The sequence below is a fragment of the Cryptomeria japonica genome, chromosome 5 (genome assembly GCF_030272615.1).
Source record: "Cryptomeria japonica chromosome 5, Sugi_1.0, whole genome shotgun sequence".
Classification (NCBI taxonomy): Eukaryota; Viridiplantae; Streptophyta; class Pinopsida; order Cupressales; family Cupressaceae; genus Cryptomeria; species Cryptomeria japonica.
The window spans coordinates 930,239,756-930,261,819 of NC_081409.1; the positions used below are offsets into that span (position 1 = coordinate 930,239,756).

General features: G+C 32.6%; 1 protein-coding gene across 1 annotated transcript; it reads right to left on the reverse strand.

Moving 5' to 3' along the window:
* Positions 1-3,233: 3,233 nt before the first annotated feature.
* LOC131035753 (uncharacterized) lies at positions 3,234-21,357 on the reverse strand. The gene is made up of 8 exons (XM_057967491.2): positions 21,166-21,357; positions 21,009-21,071; positions 20,823-20,888; positions 19,563-19,627; positions 4,294-4,400; positions 4,144-4,193; positions 3,853-3,935; positions 3,234-3,770 (listed from the first exon to the last, which is right to left on the reverse strand). Exons 1-8 carry the CDS (start codon positions 21,199-21,201, stop codon positions 3,656-3,658), a joined length of 585 nt encoding a protein of 194 aa, XP_057823474.1. The 5' UTR covers positions 21,202-21,357; the 3' UTR covers positions 3,234-3,655.
* Between the last annotated feature and the right edge of the window lie 707 nt (positions 21,358-22,064).

A 22,064-nucleotide genomic window follows, 5' to 3' on the forward strand; every position in this document is an offset into this window, starting at 1 on the left:
TCATACAGTGCTTTATTCTTTGAAATGGATGGATAAAGGATATAAAATTATCTAAATAGTTGATTATTACACTTGTAATATAAAATTTTCCTCTTGCATGTGCTTGATATTATACCATTGATCAACTTAAAATATATTCATTATTGATTAACTTGAGTGTAAAAATTGCTTTGGTTGACAATGGATCTAGCTTGAATGTATGCAATGAGATTGTTTTAAAGATTAAATATTGGCATGTTAAAATGGGGAAGTTAGATGTTCTTATCAAAGGAATTTACAGTGATCATAGACAACCTATGAGTAGATCATTACACTTACTAGTAACACAATTGTGTCTAATACCTAGGATATTAATAAACAATGTTATTGGATTATTATGAACTTGTGTAATGGGTTTTGTATCTAAACATAACATTGTCATAGTGCTTAAACATAAAAATAAGAGACAACATATATGGAGATCCTTATCCATTCAACCATATGATTGAAGACCTTAGGATTGTTATTAAATTTAACCAACCAAAAAAAGTGGCACCTACACATACCAACCAATAAAATAAGCACAAGAAAAACCGAATGTTTCCCAAAACCACATAGCCCACAAACCTAAGAATGACCCTCAAGACCTACACCTAAGAATAAAGTTATTCTATAATGATGAGGAAAAATTATGATTAGAATAGAGATAATTAAGGATAAATCAACAAAATAGGGACTCTTTCTAAAGAGTTTAAAATGATTAAAGAGAAATAGAAATAATAAAATTGATCTCACTAAAAAGACATAGTATATGTGTAGGGATGCCCCATGAACTTTCCATTGAACAAAAGTTACATAGAATTGTAAATATAAATAATATATATATAAAATATATTTAAACATGTTTTTTTTTCCAATAGTAACTTATGTAACTCAAGATTACAATACATTAGTGATTTTATATATATATAAATGAAATACATAATCTTCTATAGATAGTTCAATATATTGGCTTGCATAAGATTTTGTAAGAACTTCGAGTTGCATTTCATACAAATTGGTAGGAGAAATAAAGCAAAAAAATAAAGAAATTTGAACTTCAAATTAATTTTACGCATGTGGTGGAAACAATGAGAGATTGGTTCCTTGATCTTGTTGATGATAGAATCAAGCTCACAAGTGAAGTGAGATTCAAATGCATAAACCATGATTGCAAAGAGAAATATGATCATAATTAGAATCTTATAATCATATTCATATTTGTATATTCATGAGGAACATTCCAAATCTACAAGAAATATTTATAACTAAGTCAACCTTAGAAATCCACAAATGAATAAAGATATTCCAAAAAAATTAATAAAATAATCCTCAAAGGATATGAGGTATTTAAATGCACTCTCAATGAAGACTATTCAATCATATGAAGTAGTCATCTAAGAAAATATAACAAAACCACTTAAATGTCCTATATGTAATCATGAAAATGCTAAAAAAATAGATTATAGAATTTAGTTTCGATATATTTAAGATAATATAATATAAAGAAACACATTTTTTTGCAATAATTATTTTTTTAATTACTCAGAGGTGTCCCTATGTCTCAACCCAACGATTCCCATCAAACCTTTCATTGGTCTTAACTTGAACTGTCAAGCTTTAGGGTCAAAGCGAGGCATGTTGAGGCAAGACTAGTCCACTAGGAATGAGTGAGGCGGCCCAAACAACATTAATAATTTGAAAGGATCATACTGCATAAAAAAAATGTACATATATACTCTAGTGGTGTATAGTTGTAAAAATTCTAATGAATATATGACAAATGGCACATCTCATCCCTTGTCATCAATCTAGCTCCCATGCCCCATTGATCAACTTGCAACAACAAGCTGAAGTTGAAGAATATACACACCAATTTGAACCTTACAAATCCATTCACCAAACTTTTTCCACAAGAAATTGAAATTTTGCAAAAGTTTTCCTTGTCTTGTAATCAAGTAAAAATAAGCCTGAAAAAATAGAGACACCTATGTACTTGGACTTCAAGTTAGAGATTGTTGATTATGAAGTCTAACTATCATTGTCTTTCCAACTTCCCTCTTCTCTTGACTCTTTATCTACCCTTAAGAGTGCATTTTATATTTGATCCCCAATATTTTGTGCAAGTATCAAGTGCTTGGACAACAACAAAAGCAATTTTTTAATTGAGATTATTTTTGGTCATGTTACTAATTTAAGTCTAAGGCATAATGTGTTATAGCTTTGTCTATCAATTGAAATACAGTCATAATTGGAAGGTTAGAAATGAAGAGAAATTTAATAAATGTTTTGAAAGTACTTTCTTAATTATTCTAGTTGTATTTTGTATTTAAATGACAACACCATCCATGTATTATTTAACCAATGTATACTTCTAATAAAGCAGCCTAATTTAAAATAACTCATAAGTAGATAAACAATTCTTTGTTTTCAATAGCATTTCATTTAAATCATTTTAATTGTTAATATTTGTCTTCAAAAACTTTGTAAATTTACAGAAAAATGGGTAGCTAAAAATCATATAATTTGCTCTCTTATAATTTTATTGCATGGACCCATGCAGCCGCTTGCTACATAATTTTTGGATGGTTACATCCAATTTTTTAATTAGTAAAATATAAAACTTAAATCTTCTAAAATGGCGAGGCAATTATAATTTAATAATTGAGATTTTAACCGAGTTGAATTATACAACTGCTGCTTAACCACAAACATGCCACGTAGACACTTTCATATTAAAAAAACCCCAAGTAGTTGCATTAAACCCTACTGTTTAAAGAAAAATGCTCCATTTCTAGTCTCATTAGTTTGAAGCTATTCACTTAGTTCCTTGAAATCTTATAAATGTAACAAATAATTTTTTAAATGCTTTAATGTTTTAAATGATACCTCAATAATACATACTATAACAAGAATCTATCAACTTACTTTCCAATTTTGGCTTTAATCTAAAACAAATATTACCTCCTACTCGTGGAATATGCTATACTAACATCACTCTAAGAAGACAGGAGCTCAAATATTACCCACATTTTATCTTCTAAAAATATATTATTGAAAAAAGAGGTTGGAGAACATAGCACTTGAATGTTTATTGAACTTACAATACTCTTTTGTGTGTTTGCCAAAATTTAACCATTCTCCACTATACATTTACCGACTCCAAGTTTCTTGCATTTATTAAGTGAATTTGATTTCTTTCTGAGTTAAAAATCTTTCTGGGGAAGATTGGACATGTAAATCCAATGTAATAATAGCAAAGGGACTGCTAATACTCTAGTTAATTAGAGCATCACTAAATGTTATTACATAGATTGTGCCTTCAGAAGATAATATTTCTCCTAAAATGCCTCAGTATTCGTAGACTGACAAAAAAATACTTGTTCTCACCAATATTAAATGATCACATTTACCCCGACAAGAATATAATTTAATATGTATTGACTGCTGCCAAAAAAAGAACATAGTTGCAAAAACGGTTATCTAGGGAAAAAAAACTCATCTTTTGAGCACTCACTAAAGTTCCTTGACATATAAAGGTGCATGTGAGACTAAACTAAAGCACATTCGCAAATAAATGGCAAAGATTACATCTACAAAAATATTATCAATCCATGGTCTTCTTGATTTACCATTACTAATGGGGTTTAGGAACATATCCATCAACAGCAAAATTTCTGGTGGCAGAAGGCAAAGCAAGTCTCACTCCATCGAGTTCTGGCTTAGCAATTACTTGGCAACCCAGTCGAGACCTACAAAAAACCAAGCAAAAATTTACATGCCTCCTACCAAACACATAAAACAGTTGTATTTACATTAATTAAAAATACTCACGTTTCAGTAAGAGCAAAAGCCAGATCTAACATGTCATTCTCCTCATCTGTCGGTTCCTCTAGTTTATTATAATAATTCTCATCCTGTAACAGAAAATATTTGTTGAATATGAAAAAATAATAAATATAATTCAAAGCAGCAAACTTAAACAGGTCTACAGTTCTTATTTGACTCAAACTCCTATGACAGATAAGCAGCACGTGTACATCTTTCTAACAATAATCAAAGGGAATACCACCATCTCCATCTCAAAATTTGACCTGTTTTATTGGGAAAAAGTAAATAATTTACCATGACAATAACATGACAGGTAGAACATGCAAGCGATCCTTCACAGGCCCCTGAACATGCCAAGCACAACATTTAAAACTGTAAGAATTCTATACATCAAGAAAAGGGACAGCACAGTACTAAAGTGAGGTAAGTCAGTTTGTTAAACACCTTCCAGCTCTATGTCATTTTGATGAGCAGCTTCAAGCATTGACATCCCTATTGGCACTTGGATTGTCTTTTCCTCACCATCTTTATCGACAAATGTCACAGAGATTCTGAAAGATTCAAACAACTAGTTAACATAAAGTCACAGAGATTCTGAAAGATTCAAACAAATAGTTTAACATTTAAACCGAAATAATCTTACAGAAAGGAGATGGTGCAATCATCTTTGTAAAGATAGCACTGTCAGCTAAACCATCTTAGGTTACTGTTAGATTTTTTACAATCAACAACCCAAACTGGGTGATAATAGATTCAAAACTCTATATTGCAAATTATAGGATAAACCAAAATCCCAAGCCAGAACATCCTAATGTTTCCAACCAAAGTAACCACTCTAAATCAACGTCTCACATTTTCCTTATGCTGAAGTATTTTAAAATAGACAAACCAACCAGATTTGGGGTATGTGTTTTTCATAAATTTAAAAGCATCAGTTCAAAATTAGATGGCATGGTATATGAACATATAAGTCAATTGTGTCAAGAACTTTGCAACCATATAAATAAGGGAATCAATTTACCGTTGAATCTCAAACTCATCAGCCAAGCTGCAAAGAATACAGCAACTTGTCAGCATCACAAACATGAATCAAATATTAGAATCCAGTTATTCTTTGTTCAAGTTATATGCATCGTGAAAAATCCTCCTTACAAAATGCACAAATGCTTCTTGTACAAATGCCGTGATTGACCCTTTCCTTTGGGAGACAGTCACTTATAGATGTATGGCAATGTAATGCTGTGATTCATCTCTCTTCCAGCTTATCTCGAACACTGGGGGTAGCAAGTGAACCTCTAGATTGCATCGATCCAAACACAAGTAGACAAATTGGTTAGACAATATACATCTAGTTCACTAAGCCTTCTGTTTTAAAATAGGTTCTTGAGATGCACAATAGTTCCTCCTAGAATTGTCCATCATATCCCCCTTAGCCCTAGACATTCTCCTACTGATATTATCAGAATTTGGATTTGTCTTTCTGTAATGGTCTATTGTAGATTATCCAATTCCGGTCTAATCTTTTGTACAGGCACATAACACTGTTGGTTTCCAACCCTTATATCCAGCTTTGATCTTCATTAGATTCTTGATTCCTTGACGAACTTTTACCACGTGTCTATTGTGCTTGTATATGGATCAAATGGTTTATGTTACTTTGTCATCCCTGCCCTTACTGCCACCCCCATGTTATGTTCACATTGTCATAGTGTTTTAGAATTTAGTGACCTTTTCAAATTCTGGGATCCTTTCCAAATCAATATTTTTTTCTACTGTAACTCGATGTGTTGTCCCATTACCATATTTTGGTGATTTGCGGACATCAAATATAATTCTTTTCTTATCGAAATAAAAAAGAGAAAATGTGTTTGATTGTATTTGTTCTCTATAAAACTATACATATTGTGCTTATCTACTGAGATCCAGACTGTCAAGATAGCTCCCCTATAGAACTTGGAATATAAAATCATGATTTCCCTTGTTTCCCTTATAAAATTCTCCAACCAAGAATGATATCTAAAAAGTTTTACTTCGATCATCTAGACTGCACCATCAAGGATTTCTATTTTTATTAATTCTAATTTTATATTATTTCCTCCTGATTATAGCCTTGTTATCTAGCCATACCATCTCTAGCATGATTGATTTGATAGATTTTTGTTTTCCTTATCAGATTTGAGTTTGTCCACTCTGTGTTCCTTGCAAGAAGAGCATTTTAGCTTCAGACATCCAATCTATTATGGATAAAAATCAAATATTAATGCCATTTTCATAATTTGAAAGGCTCTAGCTCCATCTCCTTATACAGAGAAAATGACTATAATGCCCTCCCAAAAATAACAAATATTGCAGGATCTTGGTGTGCTACAACTCAGTGCAAGATGAAATCGTAATGGACACTAAGCCATACAAATAACTAAAATAACACATATTGCAGCACATTGGTGTGCTACAACTCAGTGCAAGATGAAATCGTAATGGACACTAAACCATACAACTACTTGAGGTCCCTAGCATGTTTCCTAGACCATACTTTTCTCCTTCTTAATCCATGCTTTTCTCCTTCCTAAACTTCATTACACGCATCACTTAGTCATCTGGCCCAAGTACAGTTGGCTTGTTAGTTTTCATCTTAAGAGCTAAGAAGCTGATTCCAGGGAGCCTCACATTGTCGCTGTGAGCTTTCAGTGACAGGCAACGACTGTAAAACAATCTGAACTCACCAACACTAGTTTCATGAGAATCAGTATGTGTGAGAATCAACCTCTCAATTGGAGTTTCATGATCAGAAATGTTTACTTTTGGATAACAATCTCCAATTGTGCAGAATATTGATAAAAAAATATGAGAATGCAAGTAACACACCCTCATGTTTATATTGTGGCAATCAGGGCTCTTGTTCCGATTTTCAGCTGATACGAGCTACCCAACAAAAGAATGGGCCATCCCTACTTTGGTTGAATTCCTCTATTTTTAAAACGGTTGAAGGAATGCCCAGTCTTAAACCATATGAGTTAGGAATTTTTAAAGCATGCCTTCCAATGGGGACCATTCTTAAGGGTATTTTACACTTGTTATTGTACTGCTAGTGCTCTTATTCCTGATTTTTGGCTGCTGAGGGTTATAGCAAAAGATTAACACATTACCATTATGCATGACAACTTCTCTACACAATGGTTGGAGGTATGTTAAATCTTGGAACATAAAAGTTAGGAGTTTGGAAAAATGTACCTTTGGTAAGCATTTCAAAGCATCCTTCCCTTCAAAGGAGAAACAGCCTTAAGAGCATTTTGGACCTGTTTCAGATTGGTGTGTTTGCCTTTGGACCTCTGTCCACTCTTAATCCTTATATCTGGCAATTTTTAATTTCTCACTTCTATTTACAACTACTCTAGAAGAACTTGATTTTTTCATAATGTTAATTCAGAATATTTGTGAATTCAAAAAATAATTAGAATAAATCTTGAATCAAAGTCACAATGTTTCACACACGATTGCTAAGTTTTGTTAAGAGTTTGAGACTTTGTTTCAAGACAACCAGAAGTCCTTGATCCTGGAGGTTCTAACTATTGCTACGTGGTATTTCATGGCAATCTTCTCCACCGAAAAAAAAGGATGAACTAAGCATCTTGGGCAGTGCTAGGGTAGAAAAAGTCTCCATAGGCAAAATCATTTCCCTTTTCCATGCCAATAATGTGAATGACTACTTGGAAAAGGTAGGCAACTACAATTATTAAAGGCATATCCCAAGGAAGCATAATAAGAAAACAATTCCAACAGCTCAATAAAGTAGAAACCCAAATCCACACCTAAGAGCCCAAAAGAAATCAAAATTCGTATAGAGGGCCCCAAAAAAATTTAGTAGTTTCAAGGGCCACTGTTGAAAAAAATTATAATAGATTTCATTGAAAAAATTATAATAAATTTAAAGGCATCTTATTAGGACTCAGTGGAAACTTGTGGTTTTCCAAATCACTTAGTATTGGACTATCTTCAACCTGTAGGAATCTTCCCGGAGGATTTGTCATCTTGTAATGTACCCAACTCAAATCAAGACAATTAGCAGCAGTTTGGCTGTCCTTGGATTACCCGAGAGGAAGAGGACGTAGAGCATCACTGGGTAAGAAATGAAGTCCTTGGCTTGTTCTAAATTCTAATTTTAAGTTGAGTGCATGTATTTTTATGCAACTTAGTTATTTAAGGGAACTTAAGTTATTTTAAGTTGGTCACATCTTTTTAGGCAACTTAAAGTAACTTAGTAATGCCTAGCCATGGGACTTAAATTGTGCCCTTTTTATGTACTTAAGTGACATCTTAAAATCATGTGACAATCTGCCTAAGGGGGCGTCCAGCTTCTAGGAGAAGATAAGAACAGATTTTGGGGTTTCACTATAAGCCCTTGGATTATGAGGTTAAGTTTGGAGGGTGGAGATTAAATCATATTGTTAGGAGTTGTTATATAACACCCTAAAGGCTCATTTTGAGATGATTATGTGATGAAATTTGCTGTTGTCTGCTACTGCAACTTGGCTTGAGGATTAAAACCCTTGAGTGTCCCTAATTTCGGTGAGACATACGGACTCTCCCTAGTCAGGAAAGTGTGTTTCGGTGGAAGAACTCTGGTTTGTGAAACCCTAGCACATTGTTTATTTTGGGCTGCAAGAATTCATCAGGTTTGGAAGCCAAATTGAGGACAATATCAGAGCTGGAGAGTCAGATCTGGGAACATTCACTGCTGCAAATCATTCATTCCTAAGTTTTCTGAGGACAACTGTTGAAGAGCATCAATTACAAACTTAATGCCAGTCAATTTGGGAGCCCAGCACCACTTTTGGAAGGTCAGCTAGGGTTAGAACAAATATTCTATCCCAAATCTGGAATATTTTGGTATGATATCTGCACATTTATTTGATGAAAATGTCTGATTCTTAGTTCTGGAAATATCTGGGCAGTTATAAGGGTTTAAACAGAGTTGCCGGAAACTCCTTTGTCCCTCCCCGGGAACGCGTTTCCCCGTATCCGTTCCCGTTTCTGAAACGGATACATATCCGATACAACCCAGATACACGTCGAATATTGTACCCACGCATGCACAAAAATACTTGATTTCCAACCATGCTAAAAACTGATAGGATTTGATTTTTAAACAAAATTGGCGTAAATCTTCCTAAATTTAATTTTTTTAAACTTCATTAACACATTATAAAAAAAAATGGTATTAACAAAACCTACACCAAATGAGAAAGACAAATGAAATGTTTTTGTATTTCAGTGACCCATTTTTTGGGTTATCTTCCAATGCAACTCTTCTATTTTTGCATATTGTAAAATGCTAAATCTACTTATTTATGTAGCAATTATGTGTCTTTATTGCTTTTGAGGTAATGAAAATCTCCTCGAATAACTTAGAAAATTGTGTTAAATATATGTGTATGTGTTTTTTATGAATGACGTGTCCAGCCGTATCCATATTGGGGGTCTTAAAAAATAGCTGTATCCGTATCCAATACCGTATCCGTATCGGATACCATATCCGTGTCCATGCAACTTTGGGTTAAATTGTCATTTTTTCTGAGCATAATAATAAACTAATAATCATAATTTTCTATCTTTCAGTTTTAGCTCTCAAGTCAAAGTTGCATGGACACGGATACGGATACGGATACGGCCATTTTTTCAGACCCCTAATATGGATACAGCTGGATACATCATTCATAAAAAACACATACACATATATTTAACCAAGGTTGCATGGGTACTCGTACCCAGCCCTTGGGTACTCGTACCGGAAACTCCGACGCGTCTTCCGCACCAGAAACTTCATTGGAAACGTCTCCATAGAGAGGAGACTTCTCGTTAACATATCCGCCCATCTCCCACCGTCTCCAAGCCAAACAAAAAAAAAGGAAACCTTAAAATGTTAAAAAAAACAAAACACAAGCAACAAAATAATCAAAATGTAGTACAAATGGCAAAAAAACAATGCTCAAAACAAATGCAAGTCACAAGGATTTCTTGAAACGTTGCAACAGCCATTACTAAATTATTATATTATATGTAGTGTCATTATATTTAATGTTCAATGTCATTATATTTTCAGACTTTCTATAAATTATTAAATTATATTTAAAAGAAATTGGCATCTCCAAGTACCCACGTCTCCTATTTTGAAAAAATAGCCGTACCAGTACCAGCACCAGTCTCCAAAGTCTCCAAGTACACCCGTACCCATGCAACCTTGTATTTAACACAATTTTCTAAGTTATTTGAGGAGATTTTCATTACTTCAAAAGCAATATAGATACATAATTGCTACATAAATAATGATAAGTTGATTTAACATTTTACAATATGCAAAAATGGTAGAGTTGCATTGGAAGATAACCCAAAAAATGGGTCACTAAAATAGAAAAACATTTCATTTGTCTCTATCATTTGGTGTAGCTTTTGTTTACAAATGCATGAATGAAGGTTTTTAAAATTAAATTTAGAAGGATTTACGTCAAATTTTAAAAAAATCAAATTACATAGTATCTAGCACAGTTGGAAATCAAGGTTTTTTTTATCTAGGATGGTTGGAAATTAAGGTTTTTTATCTAGCATTGTTAGAAATCAAGGTTTTTTGGGTACGTGTGGGTACAGTATTCGACGTCTATCTGGGCTATATCAGATACGTATCTGTTTTGGATACGGGAACGGATATGGAGATATGCGTGCCCAAGGAGGGACAAAAGAGTTTCCAGCTACTCTGACTCTGATCTAAAATTTGATCAGAAATTCTGGGTTGGATTGAAACTACTTTAATACAAATAAATTTCCACATTTATTGCCTAGTTTGTAAAAGTTTTTGTTATCAGATTTGTGCCCTAGTTTGCGGAAATTATTGCCTTGTTTTTAGTATCCTATTTGGGGATATTACACATCTCCTTAGCACTTTTACAATTGAAAGATTGTAGTTCTATATTGATCTTTGATACACAGAGATACTGTTCCCTACAACTTCAATTCTTCTCTTTCCTCTCTTCACATTCACAGCCTTTCAGTGTATGTAAACCTCCTTTGCAGTTTACCATTGTCAACAAATTTAATTTACCTATAATGTATTATGGTAGCAAGAAGAATCACTTTAGGGGTAAGTTAATTCCCTCTTAGGGTCTGATTAAGAGACCAAGATCGCTCCAACTTTTGGCCCTCAACGGATTAAATGGCATAGCATATTTAATAAAATATGTTCCAGGAAAATGTTTTCTGTAGGTGTTTTTTCCCGCTTCTTAAGATTTCAAGAGGATTTTTTCCCTGTTTTAGATTTCTGTCTGAGTTTGAAATAATCATTCGCCATTGTAGGGTTCCGCCTAAGTTTGCAATAATATTGTCTTCAATTTCGCATCGAATAGCATTCATATAATCTGGAGCAGACTTTCCTAGGGATTCTTCAATGATTAGAAATACAGCGACAAAGGTGTTATTTTTAGCACTTTCAGATTAATCTAAACTCAGAAAATCAGAATTTAAATACTAACTAAATTGATTAAATGAAGGGTTTGTTATTTTCCAGATTTAAGCATAACAAAGAAAGGAACAAAATAAGAACAAGACAAAGTTACCCTGGGAAAACCTCCTAGGAGGAAAAACCCAGCCAGAAAAGATCCTCAGATCTGATTATGAATTATGTTCATATGAGGGTTACAACACTTATCTCAAGTACTTGAAGGTGTTTGTGCTTAGAACTGATAATGTCTTCCACAAGACTGCACTTTCACAAGCATCAAGTAGTCACATCTGCACCTTTAACCCTTCCAACAGCAATCAGGTCCAAACCCTAGGTTGGTACTGTATGAAGTCTGCTCTTGATTTACTGCAACTTCAGTTTGCTCTCCTTCAACACCAGTTCGCTCTTCACATGAATGAATTTCGCACTTTTACTGTCAGAAGTAATTCGCTGATGTAACTGAGGTATTTCGCTGTGATGGCAGATCTAATATTCCTCCTTAAGTCGCAATGGCAGACGTATATTTCGCATGGAATAAGAATGATCAAGTGTATATTATTGAGGTGAGAAGTGTCTTCATTTATATGATGCATTGACCATGTATGTCGGCTTATCATTTTAATTTATTTCTTTTCCTTTAATCCGAAGTGCATTCTATATGGGGTTGGACCTTTGCATGAGACGTGGAGTGGCGTGGGTTCTTTAAGGTGTGCCGTGAGGTATAGGGCCCAGCCCTACACGCTAAAGGGAGGGACCAGACCCTTAGGCGGATTCCAATGTTGCCTAGAGCAATTGGAATCCACCATCCCTAATTACAAACAACAAAAGGATTCTACAAAGATCTGGATTGAGCGAGTGATTCGAAAGTCTCGACATAGCTTCAAACTATGTACTAAGCAATAGTTTTATTATTATTGGTAGGATTATGAATTTATTACAATTAAAATTTAATATAATTATATTTAATGTTAAATATTTCTAATTTATTAATATAATATTATATATATTCAAAATATTATATGTAAATTTTAATATTTGTAATTAACAAATATAATATTATATATATTTATAATTTAATATTATTTAATTTATAAATTATAAATTTATTTTTTATGGTGAATTTGTCTATTATGTATGTGATATTAAAATAATTTTTAATTTTGCACTAATTTTATATATTTTTATATGAATGAATCTAAATCTATTTATCAATTTTAAAATACTTTCATCATTTTGTGAATATATTATTTATATTTTAAAAATTAAATTTATATAAAGCGAATTTAATGCCGATTTTTTTTTCGAATTTTTTACACTTGTCGAAATCCATCCAAATTTTATTGTTGCCGAACTCGAACTTGAATTCGAACCTTGTGACTTAGGCAGCAACAATTATGGAGGACATCCTAAGAGTTTAAAGGTAAACAATGTTATAGAATTACAGGCACATGTTGTGTTGCAATGGGCATGGGCACCAAAGGTGTGGCATGATCCCATCTATCACTCCACCATTGCCTCACACTTGGCATTACCTAATGACAGTTGTGCTCCTTGATCTGTCGTTTGAGAAAAGGAAACAACTTATATTACTACGGAAGGGATGAGTAACAGTCACCCTGACAACAATAATTACATTGACATTCTCATTAGAGGACGAGGCTTCTAAGATTTTGTGAGACATTAGATCCCTTCCTTCAACCAAACAAAGGATTAGCATGGTGTGGTCCAAATTTGAATTCCTCTCCTTTTTTAAAGTGAATATTGGCGGGAACTCTTTTTTGACATGGTCACAAAACATCATGGACGAATATGTCATGGCCTCTAAGTTCATCAAAAATCTGGGAATATAAACTACATCCATACGTGTTGATGCAAATTTGGATAAGATTCTTCGTTATAGAATAGCATCATCTCTAGGATACATTAAATAGGTACACAACCGATTGATTAGGACAGCCATTCAGATATCATTTTTACCATGCACAAGGAAACTTTCCATATGTGTTGATTTAAATTTCGATATGCTCCTTCATTATAGAATAGCATTGGTTCTAGGATACACTGAATAGGTACAACCAATTGACTAGGACGACAGCCATTCAGATATCATGTTTACCATGCACAGGGAAACTTGCAAGAGTATGCCCTCACGTGGAGTTACCAAAAAACATCCTTATACTCCAGTGACCAACATCAATAGCAAGAACAAGAGAAAAAGCAGTCAACAACTTAAAGAAAGTTTAATAACCCTATAAAAGAAGACTCAAATCACCCCACAAGCAAAGAGATCAAAGGAGATGAAAAATTCCAAAGAGCTTACAAGAAAAGGAAAGAAAATCCTCTAGAACCACCTATCAATCTAGTCACAAGAAATTATTTTTCTATACCTGAGGACCAAGAGAGTATTTCGATGTGTCCATTTGGGACAACTCAAAACAGAACACAAGAAAGGATGTACCTTTCTTCAAGTTATTAGATCAAGGTCCATCGATGACAAGAAATCCACATCACAATATGTTTTCTTTCTAAGGTTTAACATCATGGTGAAGAAAGAATAAGAATACAACTATTCAAACTTTCACCACAGTAGAGTATTGAACACCATGAAGCAATATGGTAAAATTGTATACTAGTAAGAAAAGAGTACCACACACAACAACTAATCATATACTACAACAATTACAGTTTTCTAAAACTAGTCCACAATCCAGTGTTCCATTAGTGCACAAAACACATTACAGTTCAGTGACACTTCATACACAAGCATGCTACATGATATTCAGCTCAAAAGCAACCTGCAAATACATTCACCAAATCACTTGCACAAGTGAAGCTTGAGTCATTCAAAATTCGATCTTGTACTCTTAAAACTACATATTACAGGAACAAATGTTAGATCAATTAGTTAATACTTAATAACTTAATACATAATACGATAAACTGCATAGAAGATAGGTAGGTTGTTAAGCTATGTTCTCTATTTGCAAAAGTTCTCTTACATATATTACATTGCATAGTTTGTTATTGTCAAACTTTTATATTAGATGGTTTTGTAATCATATTAAGTATGTAATTATCCTTGATGATTATTGGTATGGGAGGGATGAGTCTAATTGAACTGGAAATACCAAATATCATAGTTTGTTTTGCTTTTTGAATGCACTATATGCAGCATAATGAACACTTGAAAAATAATAGCTTTCTTACATATGTTACATAGCATAGTTTGTTATTGTCAAACTTACCTAGCAGATGGTTTTTGCTATCATACTGGTTGAAGATTGAGCAGTTTAATCACAATCCTTGTTGATTATTGGCATGGGATTACTTGATTATTGGCATGGGATTACTCTATTGATTCCAACATTACAGGTGCCTATTGTTTTTCAAGTGTATTATGTTGCATATAGAGCATTCAAAAAGGAAAACAAACTCAATAATTGGTATTTCCAATTCTATTAGACTCATCCCCTTGTAACACATATGGATGTTCTTCCCTTCCCCAACCTAACCACTTGATTCTTCTCAAAAATAAAGGAATGAGGAAAAAGCAACATTTAATTCATTCGAATGCCAACTCATCATATAGATTACATGAGATCTGAATTGGTTTTCACATGGTAGTGTATATGGCACAGTTCTACTGATCCAAGCCTTGCTAAATATGAATTGTGGCACCAATTTCCAATCTTGCTCACAAGCTTCCCTCTTCTCTGGTCCTTTTTCCATTTCACTTAAGGGTACTTCACTCAGATGACTACTTGTTCTTACGTAGATGATATGGTTTGGTGTTTAACTGCTTAAACTTAATCCTCTGTAGTCATATGCTTAGTATTTAGTTACATTCTAGCCTATAGGGTTCTATTCACCCTCTCACTTTCCTATTGAACAATGTCTTTCAAGCCCTAATTAACAAATTTGGTCACTAATTATGCTGAGTTTCTGGATTCAACTGTGTATAATTTGGACACTTGTTGACATTACATAATTCAGCAACAAAAAATTAGAGTTTCCCTATGCCAGAATGGATTACACATTGGCTAATGAAGAACGTATATCCTTCAATTGCAGTTGATTTGCACAATAGTAATGAACTGTTGTCCCAAACTGCTGCTATTTCCTCATAAGGTTTTTCATTTTGGCATCTAGGATATCAGAAAAAAATAATTAAACTTATGAAAAATGAATCTTTATCTATTTTACTCAATTGAGAAGTCCAGCTCTCCTTTGTCAACATAGATGATTACAATAAAACCCAAAACATGAGCACAAAATGGAAACCAGCAGAGGCAGGGACAACAAATAAAACTTTTGATTTACAATCACAGAAAGGTTGGATATTAATAGCGATGGTACAGAAACGAGTATAATCTCGTGCATTCCAAACCAATGAGATACTCAAGCATTCTGAGAATAAGGGAGATGAAAATTTATCAGATAATGTAAAAGTGAGTTATCTCTTATTTCTTTGTTGGCCTAGAGTATTTCAAAAAAAGAGTGATATATGAACTCAGGCATATATTGCACAAGAAAAGAATGGTTTGCATCATGGAAGCAAACATCTGCAAAAAATCGTGATTAATCGGCAGTCGGGCAACTTGCCGATTTTTTCCCAAAAAACATCGAATTTAATCGGTCAAAGATAGTCAATGATTTTTTCCAAAAAAAAGGCCAAAATGTTGATATTAATTAGGGAAGGGCGGATTCATATTGCCTTAGGCAACATTGGAAACAGCCCAAATAAGGTCTGGCCCCTCTTCCCTCTAACGTGGTCCTATCCCCCACGCTATAACAAATAAACACTCAGCGCACTATCCAATAGGGCCGACCCTATTAACAAGGCAGATAAAAGGAAATAATTAAAAGTTTAATTATTGAAAAGCCGACCTAGTTAAGGAGTTCGCTCCATATAAATAAAAGATCAAGATTCATTTGTTAAACAATCAATTCAATCTGCTTCTTCATGCGAAACCTACATGCCTAATGCGAACTCCAAGAAATCACAAGAGATCTGCACTTAAAGCAATCTGCATATTGAAGGTGGTGCGAAATACATGATAGCTACAGCAACATACATATATAGGAGGTGCGAAATCATGACAGCAACAGCAATATACATCTGCCATTAGAAGGAGGTGCAAAATCCATCACAAGGAATCAGTGAACTTCTTAAAGGTCTGCAATTTAGGTTAAGACAACATCAACATCCATCTCTCACATAATAGCAAGTAAATGTTGAAGGCAGCCACCGTGATCTACCATACCTCCAGTGACAGCAAAATCTGAACCTACAAAGCACATGAGATAAGTGTTGTATTGTTTGCATAACTATAATCCATAATCAGATCTGAGGATCTTTTCTGGCCGGGTTTTTCCTCCTAGGAGGTTTTCCCAGGGTAATTGTGTCTTGCCTCTATTTCTTTATTTTCTTTGTTGTGTTAAATCTGAAACTATAAATCTCTAAATCTAATGAATCTAATTAGTAAATAAATTCTGATTTTCTGAGTCTTAGTTAATCTGAAAGTGTTAAAATTAACACAAAAAACATCGGATTAATCGGGATTAGTCGGGAGAAAAACGCAGAAAAAATGCGAACCCTAATTCAAAATTCAGTGAATGTATAAAAATCATACGAAATTTGCAAAATTAAAATCGATGGATAGCTTGCAGAGGTGTCTTCTATCGGCGGACGACTAGTTCACCCTTGCTGTTGTCGGGAAGTATGACGGTCGCTGAAGGGCCACTCGCTGATGCAGTGCTTCCGCCAGTAGGGTTTGTAGTTGCGTCTAAAAAAATTGCCAGATTTTTGTTAATGCCATCAGATATAAATGCATTTTGATAATGTTAAAAAGGACTTTAAAAAATTGCGGGATTTGAATAGCTGTCCAATATAAATGTCAATTAGTATTAAAAATTAAGTAGAACTTAATCAATATAAATATAAAGTCTATTTTGATAAACATTTAATATATTAATATTTATTATAAAATTTGTGGGATTCTACATTTAATATATTAATAATTAAATATTTTAGAATATTTTATTTAAATTTTCAATTATTAATATATAAAATTTGAGAAATTTAAATTAAAATATTTCAATTAAATTAAACAAATTTGATATTGTTTATTATATTTTTTAGAATCAAATTTATATAAAGCCAATTTAATGACGAAATTTTTTTCTAATTTTTTTCTCTTGCGGAATTTTGCTAATTTTATTCGAATTTTATTATTGGCGAGTTGAACTTGAATTCGAACGTGGCGAATTTCAAGCAATGATTTTACATTTTATCATCTTATTTATATAAAATTTATATAAAAAATTTAAATTTTATATATTTAAATTTACTATTATTTTAATATACTTATTAATCATATGTTTTTCAAATACAATAAAATTTGGTATTTTTATTTTGTTTTCAACTTTAAAAATATAAATGTTTTTTAAAATAGAATTTGGTATTTTTATTTTGTTTTTAGATGTAAAAATAAAATAATTATATAGATGTTTTAATAATTTGTTAAATAAAATTTATTGATTGTTTTATTTTGATTTTTTGAAACAAATGTTTTTAATGATAAGAATAAAAGTTTGTTATTTAAAAAATATATATATGAAATGTATTGAATCTCAACTTAAATATTAAATACTTTTTTTTATTATAATAACACAAAAAGGGGTATTTTTTTTAAACAATCTATAAAGGACATTAATAAAAGATATCAAAAAAATTAAAAAATATATAAATACTTAATTAATATCAATAAATTGTTTAAACTTTATACCTAGTTTACTTATTTATGTTGTGGTATGTTTGAGTCAGTGATAATGAATATAAACAACAAAAATCTATTTTATTTGCCTACAATATCTCTATGGTATGGAAATGCCCTTATGTATATAAAAAAGTAGTTTTTGATTCTTTTCTATAATTTTTTATGATTTTAATATTGTAAATATTAAGTGTATTACTGTAAATTTAATTATTAACGGTAATATTACTGTATTTTTGTAAATTTAATTATTACTGCAAATTTACTGTTAATAATTATAAGCAATAGTATTACTGTATTACTGTAATTTACTGTAATTTAATTCACTGTATTACTGTAATTTAATTTACTGTTATTTAAATTTAAATTATAGAAAATTTAAATGTCATTCTCTTTGAAGTTATTAACATTTGATATTAAAAAAAATGAAAATTTAATATAATGTGTTCAAGTGTCTATTTTATTTGCCTACAATGTCGCTATGCTATGGAAATGTCCTAGAATATTAAAAAAAAGTAGTTTTTGATTGTTTTTCTGCAATTTTTTATGTTTTTTTGTAAATCTGATTTTTTGCCGATTTTTTCCCGATTTTTTTAAAAAATCCTATACTTCTGTTTTGCCGATTAATTCCCCAAACGATTATTGCTTCTTTGGTTTGCATAATCATGATAGAAAACATGAAGAAATCGAGGAACTGTCCTAGAGTATTTCAAAACAAGAGTGATATATGGACTCAGGTGCATATTGCACAAAAACGAATATTTTGCATAAAGATGATAGAAAACATGAAGAAACCAAGGAACTTCTGCAGTGATGTTACAAAACATTAAGGATTAAGAAATGTGTAGAACAATGTGTAGAACCATCGCAAGCAATGAAGATGGTAGAACTAGATGTAATCAAAAGTATTTAGGGCCTCAGCATGTAAGTTACTCTCCAAATGACTACTGTTAAGTTCATGCGAATTTGCAAAATATAAAACTCAAAAAAAGTACAAATGGGTCAAGATAATGCAAGAAACTACATAATTTATAATTATAAAAAACATAATTGGGAGCGGCTAAACATATGTGAAGCAAAGAATGTTATAATTTCCAAGCGAGTCTATAAATAAAAGAGTACAAGGGCAATCTAATCACTGACAAGCATAAGAAAATACTAGGGATAAAAGAAGTTGAAAAAAAATCAAATTTATAGACTTGCGAGAGAATTTTGCAACCATAACCAAAAAAGAAATCAGTTGAATTCATAATAAATTCCTCCTACTCTGCATTTATTTTCCTAAAATACTAAAAATATGCTCCAAATATAGAAATCTTCTATAGAAACTAAAGCCTTATACCCCAAAGACATCCCCAACATTCTATGTATACAAAAGTCAACATGATCTTGGTCTGATTTTAGTTCTCTCAAAAATTCTGACTCTGCAAGGATAAGAAGATACCCGCGTTTCCTTGTTGCCTTCTCCATGGTTAGCATTTGCATTATCTGCCTCTGATGCAAATCTCCGCTTCTGCTCAAGAGCAAACCTCGAGTTATTAATATAAGCAATTAAAAACAAACTAGAACAGCATAACTGAAACAAAACTATTATTATATGAATGTCCGCAAATGACCAAAGTCAATGAGACTCAAACGTAGCAGGATTGCTAACTCAAGTAAGTGCACCATATCCAGAATACATACCCCAAAACATTGACCAATTGAATTCAATTTTAAATGTGTTGCCATCCAGCAAGAGATAGTGGATCGATGGTGTCAATGTGTGAGTTATATATTTAATATTAGCGTTCCCTCCCAATTTCTTTGTCCAGTCAATCTCTTTTCAAAGCATTGTTTGCCGATTGGGTAATGACGCAGGAAAATCCAGCAAGAGATAGTGGAGTCAATATAGGACTGACAATCTTGGATTTTGGGAGTTTCCTTGATTTTATTCACCTGTCCATATCCTTAAATTAGTGCAGCAAATTCCTGAGTGGAGGCAGCTGATAATTATATAGCTTGTAATGGCCTTTTCTGATGAATTCCGATTTTAGCATCATTTTCTAACGCCTTTATTGATGGTGGCTTTACAGTAGGGATTTTTCTAAACTTAATTTTCTTTTAACTCTTCTCATGTGTTGGAAACAAGAAGGCAGATGTATTGTTTAATACAAAGAAGCTCTGCGAAAAATTGCAATTATATCCGATTAATCCCGACTTAGTTGTTTTAATTTAATAATTTTTATTTTGTGCTTTTTGGGCTGGGCCGAACCAGTGGCGGTGGTGTAACCCGGCACAGCCTCCTATTTAGGGGAGCCCTATGTCTTCTTTTGCTTATGCTTGGATAATCTGATTCGCCTCTGCACACGTACAGAGACTGGGACGTAAACTTCAGCTCTCAGGCAAGGTGGGACGCTAAACCCTACACTTGTCAATCATTTTACCAAGCTCTAATCCAAAATCTTTGATAAGGATCACTATTGTTATTGCAGAAGGATCGTGGTAGATTACATTAAGAGGACACGCAGGAAATTGCAGACGCAAGGGAGAGAAAGTGACGACCAGGATAGAGACATCTGACAGAACTATCTAAATATGCAGGAAAATGTAGAAACGGATAAAAAGATATTAAATTGAAATTCCAATGAAATAAAATCTTCATTAAATATATATCCATATAAAAATGTTGCTGATCTAAAGCATTAGGGCATCAAATAAAAGGCTACCTGCTCCTTGTAAATCTCTGTAAAATCCCATGGCACATTGGATTTTTTTTGCTGCGAATCCAAATGCTGTAATACCGGTCGCATCAGAGAAATGATTATAATCATTTCAACAATGAATTAAAAACACACAGAAAAATTTAATTTATTAATAATAAACTGAAAAGAACGGTTTGGGCATTCGCTTACATAATTCAAGGCCACTGAAAAATGGCGCAGCGCCGGACTGACGATCCTCGCACTCAGGGCCACCTGCAAATCCACAATAAATTGTATACAAAATAGCAACAAAAAATTATAAATTTTCCAATGATATCTATATTTCACGGGTTGCATGTTAGTTTACCGTTGCCATTCGCACAGCCTGTGCAAGCCTAAACATCTTCTCCTTTTATGTTAACGCTCAGATGCTCGTTAACCTCTGGTTCTGCAGTTTTATTTCGCATTACATAGGTGGGATTTCAGTCTCCATTTTAAACCCTACGAATATATGACTTTGTCACGGACAAGACTCGATCCTCAGTCAAATGGACAAGGTGTTGTAATTTCACTTGATTTTGCCTTCCTTCAAACTCAAATGAAATGAAACTAGTAATTTCACTTCATTTCGCTTTCCTTCAAATTCAAATGAAACGAAAGATTTTAATAATGTCTTGTTAAGAAAAGAGTAATACATGAATTCAGTTTTAAAATATAAGAGTAATATATTTTTATTTTTATTTTTATTTTTTTGTGTGTTTTAACGATGAATCATAGAATTTGAGTCAAAATATTGATAACAAAAAAAATCTACATAATCAAACCCAAAAGAAAAATATTGAAGTCTTTAAGTTTTTTTTTCAAAATACGATTTCTTATGTCAATTTTAATGGAAAAGTTTGTAGTTTTGTTCAGTTTTGTTTCTTTGTATATGATTGTCTACTCTTAGATTATCTTTGTAGCTAATATAGATGTCATTGTAGTTTGTGCAGTCTATAATATAGTGTTGTTAGATCTCCACCACTTTTTATTGCAAAATAAGCGTGTTCTTATTTTCCACTCCTCATTAGGTCTTGTCCATTGTCTCTTAAGATGATGTGAGCTAGTACTTAATTGAACTATCAACATTTTCACTTTCTACTTAATTTCTATCCTTATGTAATTTTTTCACCATGATCTTATGTGAGGTTGAATTCTTTCATATGGTATATTTTCTTCCCCTCAATTTTTTGTTTTTCATACCTTTTTTTATTTCTTCATTAGATG

What these genes read in the sequence shown, in the direction of transcription:
- LOC131035753 (XM_057967491.2), bottom strand. Translation starts at nt 21,201, where the DNA reads ATGTTTAGGCTTGCACAGGCTGTGCGAATGGCAACG. An exon ending in AAATGACATAGAGCTGGAAG is followed by an intron (nt 4,194 to 4,293) that starts GTGTTTAACAAA and finishes TGGCATGTTCAG; the next exon opens with GGGCCTGTGAAGGATCGCTT. An exon ending in CCTGTCATGTTATTGTCATG is followed by an intron (nt 3,936 to 4,143) that starts GTAAATTATTTA and finishes TTTCTGTTACAG; the next exon opens with GATGAGAATTATTATAATAA.